The following is a 12,517-nucleotide window of genomic DNA, read 5'->3' on the forward strand; positions in this document are numbered from 1 at the left end:
TGTTCTGCTCATCTCTCAATATAGTCTGTGTGGCTCCATTACATACGGGTGACTTGAGTACCTATATATTGATCCTTCTCACTATGTGTTGCTCCTACTCTGCCCTCCTGCTTGACTGACCCTCTTTGAGAGAGTTATAGTTTACCAGTTTTTGATATATGACATTTAAAATATTGAAATGTTCATTATTAAATGCCTGACTCAATGAAGTCAGTGTAAGTTGAAAGTCTCCACATTGTCTTAACTTACTTTTTATTTATCGTGTTGTGTGTGTGTGTGTTCGCATTTGCACCCACATCCATATATGAAAGCTGAGGTTGAAACTACCTTGTCTGTCATTCTTCTGGAGGGGGGCTCACCTCTCTCTCTCTCTCTCTCTCTCTCTCTCTCTCTCTCTCTCTCTCTCTCTCTCTCTCTCTCTCTCTCTCTCTCTCTCTCTCTCTCTCTCTCTCTCTCTCTCTCTCTCTCTCTCTCTCTCTCTCTCTCTCTCTCTCTCTCTCTCTCTCTCTCTCTCTCTCTCTCTCTCTCTCTCTCTCTCTCTCTCTCTCTCTCTCTCTCTCTCTCTCTCTCTCTCTCTCTCTCTCTCTCTCTCTCTCTCTCTCTCTCTCTCTCTCTCTCTCTCTCTCTCTCTCTCTCTCTCTCTCTCTCTCTCTCTCTCTCTCTCTCTCTCTCTCTCTCTCTCTCTCTCTCTCTCTCTCTCTCTCTCTCTCTCTCTCTCTCTCTCTCTGAGACAGTTACTCATTAGCTCATTAGCCTGGAACTTAGCGAGTAGGCTGGCTGTCTGGCCACCCATACACCGAGATCCATCTGTCTTTGCCTCTCAGATTTGGCATTACAAACTCAGGCTACAGGGTTTTTACTTGGGTTTGGCATTTCCCCTCAGGTCCCCAAGCTTGATTTCAGAGCCCTTTACTTGCCAATTCACTGTTGACAGTTTTTAAGGGGATCCAATTAACACCCACTGAACATCCATTTTCACATATAAATGTATATGTGTATGTAAACAAAGGTAACAAAAAGGTGACTTATGAAAGTAGGATTTTCCTTAGTCACTGTGATTGGTCACCTTGCTTCTGCCTCGGGGGACTGCAGGAAGGTGTGGTTTTGCTGCTGGGAGGGGACTGGTAAAGCTGAATCAAAGGAGGAACAAAACCCATCAAGAATTACAGTCTACTGCTCATATACGGCTTCAGAAATAAAGCGTACCAGATGGAGCCACAGATTGACAGTTCTTGATATTGCTCACCAACTAAAAGTGCTGACCGCGAGGGAGCACGGCACAGACACCTGGAAACCTCCGGAAGTCTACAATAACTAATAGACATACTAAGACAGCAACCCCAGAAGCCACATGTACTATATGTGTGTTTATGCAAACCCATCAGTGGTGTGCATACACTCTGTCCCATGTTGAGTAGCTCGGAGCAGGGAATTCTCGTCTGTGCTCCCGGTAGAAAAAGAAAGTCGATTCTCCACGCGCTCATTTGCATTTCACCTGAGAAACGCGCAGTCTGGAGGAAGCCTCCAGCCTCCCGCCTTTGAGACCTCTGTGCCGCCGCATCCTCTCAGGGCTCTATTTTGGGGCTCCATGATCTCATGCCCTCTGCAGACCACACAGCCATTCCAGTCCAGCCCTCGCGGCGAGGCCACGCGGGGCGATTCCTGCAAGGGTTCGTAGGGTGCCACGGTCGCGGGCGGGGAGAGGGTTTGGGGTGGAAGTTAAAGACACGCCCACGTCAGGGAACCCAAAATAACCCACGCGCCCAGGGCCCGAAATCAGACAGGAAGCCAAATAATCCGGGGCGTTGAGCCGCTCGGGCCAGAGCGCTGGCCGAGGGCTGGGAGCCAAGGGTCCGGCGGGGGCGGTGCGGTACGGGGCGGGGCCGCGAGCCTATTAAAGCACGGCCAGAGGGGGCAGAGCGGAACGATGGAGCGCGAAGGCGACCAGGCAGGGCACGGGCCCCGGCATGGCCCGGCCGGGAACGGCCGCGAGCCGGAGTCACCAGCCGCAGCTTCGCTGCTGGCACCCATGGACCTAGGGGAGGAGCCGCTGGAGAAGGCGGAGCGCGGCCGCACAGCCAAGGACCCCAACACCTACAAAGTGTTGTCGCTGGTAGGTGCGCTAGCCGCGACCCGACACCCAGGGAAGGAGCAAGGGAGAGCAGAAAGAACAGAGAGCACGGTCAGCACCCAGGTGCCAGAGAGAGCATGGGCGCCTCTTGTGCCAGTACGCGGGGACCTGCCGGGTCTCTGCCCCTTGCCCCGCGGGAGCAAACTGCTAAAATAGTCACCTTGAAATACCCTCCCCTTCCTGCAGAAAGTACAGGGATATCTAAAGGCAAAAAAATGACCAAGTAGTCTTTGGAAAGTGCAGCGACGTTTGTAACCGTTTGGGTGGCCTGGTGTTCAGGGTGCAGGTGTTCAGGGCTTTAGATGAATTCATTAGAGTTGAAAGGATTTATCACAGCTTTTTAAAGTATCGGGAATTTTAGAAAACGCCCTGATTTGTCTTTGTCCGGATATTTCCTTGCAGCTGCTTAGAAGCCCCGTTCAATATTCACATTATGTGACTGGGAAGCAGCCTGGGATTCATTGCTCACTCTTTTAACCACAGGCTGCACTGTTTGTGTTGCTGGCACGGCTGCCTGCTGTATTTCTCTGCTATTTTGTTAGGACAGTTGCAGGATCAACAGCCAACTTTTGGAAACAGGACGCTGGTTTTCACTCGGTATTTTCCTTGTATCAGAGGCTAAGTCTCCTGGTCCTCCTAAGTTCTTGGGGGACTTGTTCTGTCCTTCCCAACGTCAGTTTTGTTGTGTTAAAATGGAAACACCGATTCTCTTGCACATGGTATAGTTTCTCTGGCTCTCAAATGGAGCAGTGGGGGAGGGGCAGTAAATTCAGAACCAAAGGAAGATGTAGTAATTTTATAGTATGTGTAAACCACAGCTTTCTGTGAATAGTGTATCCTAATACATTGCCACAGGTTATAACTTGAGCAGTGTTTTGTTGAAAACTCCCATTTCTGATGCTTTTTGCAATCATGTCCATTTCCACTATATTTAAGGTTCTATGCAGACACCTTAGGACTTTAAGGACAAGAATTTCTAGACTTAAGAGATGGTGTCATATCCTTAGTTCTTAAAAATAAGTCTGAGGTTCAGAGGAGAAGTCACCCAAACCACAGGCTGCTGCATCTTGGTGTATAATTTTGTATCATATGTCACTCATACAATGTTGATGGGCATTTATTTAGTTTGTGTCTAGTGAGTCTTTTGGGTTTTTTTTCTTTAATGGAAGACCTTAGGAGTTACATGACTACTTAAAATACTGAGTATCAGTGCCCTTAGGTACTTAGCATAATTGAAATACTCACTAAACAAACACATAATATTGCTGAAATTCTAATGTAAAACATGTTTATATGCTTACTATAAGTCTTTAAGGGGTCACCGGTTGCTGAATTCAGTTTTACCAGTTTGTGTATAGGCCTGCTGTAGATTTCAGCAAGTGTTCATCTTTAGAACACAGCTTTCAGTCCTTGACCTCTGTCATCAGGTGGTTGGATAGCATTCTATCATTGTGAATGGCTCTGATGACATGCCTCTGAGAAAGTGTCGGGAATATACCCTAGAATTTCCTCAAGCACATCTGCTATGAGTATTTGGTATAGTTGAATATATGAAATTTTTATGTAACATATATATATATATTCATTTTTTATGTAACATATATATTGAATTAGAAAGAATCCTTGTCCCAGATCATTTTGAAAAATTTATGTATTTGTAATTTATGAGGATGAGTGTTTGGCCTATGTATATGTTTGTACACCGTGTGTGCCTTGTATTGACAGAGGCCAGAAGAGGGTGTCAGATCCCTTGGAACTATAGTTTACAGATGCTTGTGAGCCACCACGTGAGTGCTGGGAACTGAGCCTGGGTCCTCTGCAAGAGTGACAAGTGTGCTTACCTGCTCCACCACCCTTCCAGCCCCACTGGCAGGTCTTTTGGTGGACTACTGTGAGACATAAAACTCAAACATACACCAAGGTGTTTGATTTATCACTGAAGCTCTTAGTTCAGGACTGAACTGGAAGTGAAACCTGTTCTTTCTCTTTTCCTCTCCTGCTTTAATAGCCGTTCATCTGAGGCCCTCAAAGGAATTTGACAACTGTCATCAAAGAGCTCTGGCATGTGTTTTCTAGAGAAAACTATAATTATTGGATTTATCTTGTTTCTTTTCTTGGATTAAGTATCAGCACATTTTGTACAAAGCTGAAGAATCAGGTTGGACTAATTGCATCCCAAGGTTGGGATCAGGAGAGATCCCCCCCACCTCCTGACTTCCTAACTACAGGATTTCAATTCAATGTGACAATCATAGGGTTACCTTGCAGTGTAGGGATGGAAACAGTGGTGATGCCATTTTGCACTTTTGTCCGATTTTCTCTTATTAATGAAAAGAGTGTAGTTTCATATGAGTAAATGAAGAAAGGGGGATCTGGTCCTAGCCTTGATTCCCCTGGTGATGCTTACTCAGAACCTTGGTCCTGGGCATCGGTAATGATTATGCCTAGGTCCTCAGCAGGACTAAGAAAAAGAGCAAGAGAGAAAAGCAAGCACTACTCTCATTGTCCTTTATGACATGTGTGTTAGCTTTCCCTGACTGTGGTAAACTATGTTGGCAGTTAAGTTGCAAAGAGAAAAGGTTGAGTTAGATAGTTTTACCAAGGTTGCATCACTTTGGGTCTCTGATGAGAACAGTGGGTGATTGTGATGGGGAACAGGGATGGATCAAGCAAACATAGATAGAGCCTAGAATCCCACAGCCCTCTTTGAGTGCGAACCATCTATGACCCAAGAATCTCCCACGGGGTAGTTTCCCAAATCTACCACCTCCCAGTTGCACTGTCCTGAGGATCATGACTTTTAGCTCATGAAGCTTTGGGTAGATATTTACAATCCAAGGTATAGAAGTATTAGGTGTGGAATGCCTTTCCATGGTTCCAGATCAAGTTTGAACTGAAATAACTACTTCTAAAGTTGGGCTCAAGTAAATATCTGGAATATCCTTGTTTCCAATATAGTTTTAAAAGGACTGGTAGCTTTCAAGTATATTGCAATACATGTTCCTGTTAGGCCTGCTAATGCATTACTTTTATGAGTTTGCAACCTTCTCCTGTAATTGTGGAGCTAGAGATGTGCTATATGACACAGGCTTTGCTGTAGATAGTGAACTGAAGACCGCTTTGACCTTTCCATAAAAGGGTTCTTTCTAAGAAACTGAAATTGACCTTGACCTACTGAAACATGGGAATGCAGGTTCATTCTCTTAGCTTCCTTCCCCTTCCCATTAGACTATAGATTGAAGAGTTCAGAATAACCCCCTCTTGGCTTTGGATTGACATTACCCGTTGACTTTCAGATTTAATATATGCCTAGCCATAGTTTTAGCATTTTATTTCAAAATGACAAGACGGTCTTCAAAGCTGGAACAGTCTAAAATTTGTCGCTAACGGTATTTGTTTATGCTCTGATATACCCAAAGGACGGAGGAATCCTGGTAGGTGTTGTGTTTTGGGTGGTTCTTTGTCAGTCCCTCACATTCATCAGCATTTGGTTGGTTGAACACACACAACCCAGTTCTAGTTAGAATCACACTTTGTGTTGAGAAAAGACAAGATGTGAAGACAGAACACTCAGTTATGAACTCGGAATGTGAGGAATCCAAATATGCTTGGCACTTGGCTCTAATTGCAGGGGTAAGAAAAAAAACTGGGATAGTATTTTATTTGGATGACAGTGATAGAAGAGGTCATGAATGAACAGGATGAATGAGAGCCTGCATGCCTAAGCAGAGCCCATGCTAAGCCTGTCTTAATTTGGATTCAGAATCAGAAATGTAACCCTGAGTTTTCCCTTTGGCACACACAACTCAGGTGTGGCCAGGCCAGTCTATCTAAAAGAGCCACAGTAAACCTTCCCCATTTATGCCAAGACTTCTTTTGCTTTGGTAACTCTGCCCCCTCACCCTGAATTCAGCCGTGGGGACTCTTACAGATGTTTTCGTCAGTCTTGTTTTCTAATTCTTCTCCTTTGCCTTGAGGTATGTTCTACTACTCCTGTCATACTTTCTATAGCCGAGCTTTGTTTGTACTCCATGCGGTCTCTTTCTTGGAAACATAACCACCTTTTCAACATCCCTCTGATTTCTCTTATATTTTACTTTTGTCACCTCCTGTCCCTATAACACCTTAATCATAACTCTGAGCAATAACTTTCATGGCCGTGTTGCGTGCGTTAAACACCATGGATAATAAGAACTGGAGGCCACTATCCATTCTCAAATAAGTACAGAAATTTCCAACTCCTTATTTTCCCTAACTACTCTTTCTCTTCCTGATACCAATATTTAAAATTAAATAGTTTTATAGGCAGTATTAAATAGTATTTTAGGCATTACAAATAACCATTGAAAAATGTGTGTGTGTTAGAAGATTAACAGATATATTTCAAGGTATAGAACTTAGTTATGATTCATAACTTATTATTTTTCTAGAGAGAACAGCATTTCAAGTTCCAAACAACTTATAAATGACTAAGGTTTTAGAGGACCTATATTTGGATAAACTATTTGCTTCCATTGATCATGAAATAATTTCTCCTGCCCCCCAAAAATGTAAACAAGAAACTTTGGGTTTTTGAGGTCAAGATAGAACATAGATTATTTATATAAGTCTGCACTGAAGGGATACATAATCAAAATGTTGATTTAACATGAAAAATCCCTTGGTGTCAAATATAAGTTATGCATTTACTAAGGAAAGACTCTAAGAAGTTTTTCACAGCACTGACAGAAATGTGTTAAATATTAACTGGATCTCTTGACCTGAGTATTTCAGTTAACCAAGGCTTCAGTACAACAGGTGAATAACATCTGTAATGGTTATTGCTTTCTCCTCTAGTTTTTAGGAGAATTGGTGGAAATGTGGGTGGCAAAGTCTTGATGGTTGTAAATGTTCATGCAGTGTACTGCAGTTTTCAGAAGCATTTTTATCACATATGTTTTTATTGGCCTTTGCCAGATCAATCCTGTATTAAGAATATATAGTAATAACCAGTTCTATCTTGTAGTCAAGGAAACAGGCACCAAGGGATTATTCAGAATTCTGGAATGCTTGTGTGCCTAGAGACTTGTGTTGCCTTCAAGGCATAGAATGCTGAGGTCTGGTCTCAAGTCCTGGAAGTTGTGGAATGCATCCAAGGAGTCTGTGTGTGTGTGTGTGTGTGTGTGTGTGTGTGTGTGTGTGTGTGTGTGTGTGTGTGTGTGTGTGTGTGTGTGTGTGTGTGTGTGTGTGTGTGTGTGTGTGTGTGCGTGCGCGCGTGCGTGCGTGCGTGCGCGCGTGCGTGTGTGTGTGCGTGTGTGTGTGTGTGTGTGTGTGTGTGTGTGTGTGTATGTGTGTGTGTGTGAGATAGAGGTCAACTTGTTCTGTTTCTCAGGCACCCACCCCTTGTGGTTTAAGACCTATTCCTTCACTAGCCTGGGCCTTGCAGGTAGAGTAGTGTAGTCAGGGTTTTCCATTGGGACCTGGATCCCAAATAACCAGAGACTTAATATTAATTATACATGTTCAGCCAATATCTTAGGCTGATTTTTATTTTATTTTATTTTTTAAGTCTTTTTTCTAGTTTTCAATATAAGTTAGAAACAAGGTTGCTTCACATGTCAATCCCAGCTCCTTCTCCCTCCCCCTTCCCCCCTCTTACACCCTCCCACCAAACTCCCATCCCTCCTCCCCCAATCCCCACTCCTTTCCCCAGGGAGGGTGAAACCCTCCATGGGGGCTGTCCATAGTCTGTCACTTCATCCAGGGCAGGGCCTAGACCCTCCCCTAAGAGTCCAGGCTGAGAGAGCAGCCCTCATTGTGGGATGGGCATCCAAAGTCCATTTGTATGTCAGGCATAAATATTGATCTACTACCCAAGGCCCCATAGATTGCCTAGGCCTCTTCACTGACACCCACATTCAGGTGGTCTGGATCAGTCCCATGCTGGATTCCCAGCCATCAGTCTAGGGTTCAAGAGCTCCTCCTTGGTCAGGTCAGCTGTTTCTGTAGGTTAAACAAGTCCAGTCTTGACCCGTATGCTCACCTGTCCTCCCTCTCTGTCACTGGGTTCCTTGAGTTCAGCTCAGTGTTTAGCTGTGGTTGTCTGTCCCTGCTTCCATCAGTCATTGGTTGAAGGTTCTGTTTCCCAGACTCTCTGGCAGTGGGATTATAGGATGGCACTCCCCAGATCCATGTCTAAAATCCATATATGAGTGAGTACATGCCATGTTTGTCTTTTTGTGGCTGTCTTACCCCACTCAGGATGGTTTCTTCTAGTGCCATCTATTTGCCTGCAAATTTCAAGATTCCATTGCTTTTTTCCGCTGAAAAGTACTACATTGTATAAATGTACTTAGGCTGATTTTTACTTATCCCATATAACTTAAATCACCCCATTTCTATCAGTCTAGGTGCTGCCCTGAAGCTCATTTACCTCATGTGTGTACTTTCCATCCTGCTTACTCTTGTCTCCTTAGACTCTACCCTTCTTCCCAGCATCCTCTTAGTCTGGATGTCTTGCCCAGTCTCTTCCTGCCCAGCTATAGGCCAGTCAGCTCTTTATAAACCAATGACAGTAATATATATTTACAGTGTACAAAGACTGTTCCACAGCAGGGTAGGCTGGCTTTCCAGCGGTTCCAGAGATCAGCCTGTTTCCACCTTCCCACTGTTGGGATTACAAGCACAGGTCACACTACACCTGACTTTCCTCTCCTCTCCTCTCCTCTCCTCTCCTCTCCTCTCCTCTCCTCTCCTCTCCTCTCCTCTCCTCTCCTCTCCTCTCCTCTCCTCTCCTTTCTTCCTTTCTTCCTTTCTTCCTTTCTTCCTTTCTTCCTTTCTTCCTTCCATTAATTTTTTTATGTGGGTTCTGGCGCCTGGACTTAGGCCCTGGTGCCGGCACTGAAAGTGCTTCCAGACAGAGCTATTCCCCTCGTCTGGAGTATGTCATTGATAAATGCCTAGGGTGTTCAGATAACACGTTGTTCATTAGCTCCGCTTCTAAAAATGTACATTCATGGGCAAACTCCACAGCAGTGGTTATAGGAAGACCTCAGGCCTAATCTTGTCTCATTTGTTTACCTTCTCCATAGAGACCAAATGTTACATCTGGATTCCTCACTACTGGGCTGCCATGGTCTTTTCCCTTTTCTCTTTTGTGTTCTTCATAATGGATGATAGACAACTAAGAGATTGATAATGTGGTGATTGCTTACAGATTGCTTATACAGGGAGATATGTTTCTTTTGATAATTTGCTGACTGTGTTTTCCTGGTGGGACCCAGTATACTTTTAGTTACCATTTATGCCAGTAAATTGTCTTGTGAGTTTCTTTTTTTATTGATTCTTTGGAAATTTCTCATCCCGCACCCCAATCCCACTCACTTTCCAGTCCCTCCATATCCACTCCTCACTCCTGTAATATGCCCTCCCCGTAAACAGTTAAAGACAAAACAAACAAAAAAACCTACCTCACACCCCCATCTTTCTATCACCTTTTCATCCTAGTGGCATTGTCATCTTCGGTGGGTCAGGATGCAGTATACCCCGTTTGTCTAATCAACCCCACCCAGAAAATGTTCACTGCAATGAGACACTGGTCTGGTTCAAGGCCTCTAGTTTCTGGTACACAGTCATTGAAAGTCCTTTTGGACATCCTTTTTTTTTTTTTTTTTTTTTTGCCCTGAGTCATGGAGACCCTGCAGTTATCATTCTACAGAGCCAGCCACTTCATGTACTACAGCAGATCATAGATGGGGGGCCTATTAGGGTAGTCCAATCCAAAGCCCAGGATGTGGGTCTGGGTGGTAGCTGAGCTGGTTGTCCTGACTACTGGGACCACTCCTTTGGGCCTGGGCAGAGCCAGGTCTTCTGGGCCCCGAGTTTTTAATGCAAAAAACTGGGTGTGTTGACTTTTATGGACATGCCACTGCTTAATATCACTGCACTGTAGGACTTCGCAATAATTTAGCAGGCAAGCATCATCTCCAGATGTGTTTTGAGAACCTTAAGGAATATTCTAGGTTGTTCCTCAGCAAGGCATTCCCGAGAAAAAAATTCTTTGTTTCTCAAGCTGCTTTCTTACCCTTGGACAATTTGTTGGCATTAGCACACAGAGGTAGAGTCATAATGGGCCATCTGAGCCCTGTGGCCTCTTATGGAGAGGACAAAAATAAAAAAAAAGAACTCAGTGTTTTTATTGTGACATTACATGCATTACCAGAATTTTCCCAAGTAGAATCTCACATTAATATAAACCATCTTCATGTGATTTTTGGATAAGTACATTTATAATCCAAAGACAACACAGCTGGAACAAACTTTCAGCCAGACTATTTAGTCAGTAGTTCTCAAAATGGGGCCAGGAAATCCTTGGGGGTTCCCTAAGGACCATGTAGGGGGACCTCAGAATCATCATCATCATCATCATCTGAGACAGGGTTTCCCTATGTCCCCTGGTTGGTTTGGATCTCTGTATGTGGATCAGGTTGTTCTCAAACTCATAGAAGTCCCCCTGCCTCAGCCTCCTGAGTGCTAGGATTAAAGGTGTGTGTCCACACCCAGCTCAAGTCAATATTATCTTAGTATATCAGGGAGGCATTTGTTGTCCTTTATCCATGTTGGTTCTGGGTGACAGTACCTTAGTGCAGGGGAGTGGATAAACCCATTGATGCCATGGTGGAAGTCAGGGCAATGGGATTAATTAGACAAGTGGTCATGAACCCTTCGTGTAAACAACAACAAAAACAGCAGCAGCAGCAGCAACAACAAATCCCCCAAAAATACCTCAACTTAAAAAGAATGTCCTAGATGAAGCAGTACACGTGTCTTTTATTACACAGACTTTTTATTATTTTATTTACTTTATTTTGGTTTTGTTTGTTTGTTTGAGACAGGGTTTCTCTGTGTAACAGCCTTGGCTGTCCTGGTACTCTCTAGACTACCTCCTGCCTCTGCCTCGGGAGTGCTAGGATTAAAGGCATGCGCCACCAGGTCTGGCTACACAGATTTTATTAAATTTCAGACTTAGTCATCTTTAATTTTTCTGTATGACAGAACTGAAAGTGTGAATACAACATACCAGCCACATATGGAAGTACAGTAGTTTTCTGGAGGACATGAGAGCCTACAGTTAAATTAAAACCCAATGGCTTCCTCTTTTTTGGAGATGATGAGCATGTGCTGCCACCCCTGGTTTTTTATGTGGGTTTGGACATCGAATTCAGGTCTTATATGGCAAGCACTTTGCTCACTGAGCTTTCTCTCCGGCCTTTATAGATGAGAAAACACTTCTCCTTGCATGTACTACATTTGGTCCAGTCTGCTTTTACCCCTTGTTGGAGATGGCGAAGTCACGTCTCACAAAAGGTTGCAGCTGAGAAATTATCTAAAGACCGCAAGACTAATAATTCTGTGAATCGCACCTGTGTGGTTTTTGGTGCACAGTTTAGAGTCAGACAAAGTTAAGTTTAAACTAGTGCTGTTATTAGCTGATTGAGTAAGAAAAGTATGTTTCCTGAATTTCAGCGTCCACTGTTATGGAGATAAAACTACCTCCGAGGGCTGTTAGAGATCAGATATTATATATACAAGGTGGCACACTGTATTCCCTGAGTAAATGTTCATCGTTCCTGTTAATAGTCTCCCCGTGTGTTCTTGTAACATGTGTCTGTCCTAGTCTGGGTTGTGAAGAGACACCATGACCACAGCAACTCTTACAAAGAAAACGTTTAATTGGGGGGCTCACTTACAGTTTCAGAGGTTCAGCCTATTGTCATCATGGTAGGGAGCATGGAGGCATTCAGGCAGAGGTGGTCCTGGAGCTGAGACAGCTACACCTTGCGGAAACAGGAAATCTACTGACTGTCACACTGGTGAAGCTTGAGAAAAGAGGTCTCAAAGCCCACCCCCACAGTGACACTCTTCTTCCAACAAGACCACACCTACTCTAAGGCCACACCTCCTAAGAGTGCCATTTCCTTTGGGCGGTATTTTCTTTCAAACCACCACAGTGTCCTTCCTTGGAATTTGTAAGAAATGAAGTACCATAAGCCCTACCCCAGACCTTCTGGGCTATCATCTGCAAGTTAAAATTTGGAGTGTTCCAGCATACCATAGGGCCACGAGGCCCAGTAACTGGAACTTCTGTGCCTGGGAATTCTAATCAACCATGCCATTGATAGGATGATATAATTATACAGAACAAGTGTTCCTCTGTGACTGTGACTGTGGTAGCCTGGGGTTGTGCTGCTGCTATTGCTAGCTGCTGTTGGCCTGTCTGATTCCCTGGACATCAGTGGAACACTGTGACAGTGAACTCATCCCTGCAGGGCACAGTTTCCATCTTAGAGAACTAACTCCCTGTGGTCTTGTTTGTTGCTCTTACTTTAATTGCCTTCCTTACCCTGC

At 44.2% G+C, this 12,517-nt stretch overlaps 1 protein-coding gene across 2 annotated transcripts in view; it reads left to right on the forward strand.

The window, feature by feature from the left end:
- The first annotated feature begins 1,927 nt into the window (after nucleotides 1-1,927).
- Enpp1 (ectonucleotide pyrophosphatase/phosphodiesterase 1) overlaps nucleotides 1,928-12,517 on the forward strand; it is a 63,645-nt gene continuing 53,055 nt past the window's right edge. For both annotated transcript variants that reach the window (XM_005065803.3, XM_005065804.3), the window contains exon 1: nucleotides 1,928-2,113. In XM_005065803.3, coding sequence (XP_005065860.1) covers nucleotides 1,928-2,113 — 186 coding nt within the window. The remainder of the gene's footprint in view (nucleotides 2,114-12,517) is intronic.

This window comes from Mesocricetus auratus, unplaced genomic scaffold (genome assembly GCF_017639785.1).
Source record: "Mesocricetus auratus isolate SY011 unplaced genomic scaffold, BCM_Maur_2.0 Super-Scaffold_100018, whole genome shotgun sequence".
Taxonomy (NCBI): Eukaryota; Metazoa; Chordata; class Mammalia; order Rodentia; family Cricetidae; genus Mesocricetus; species Mesocricetus auratus.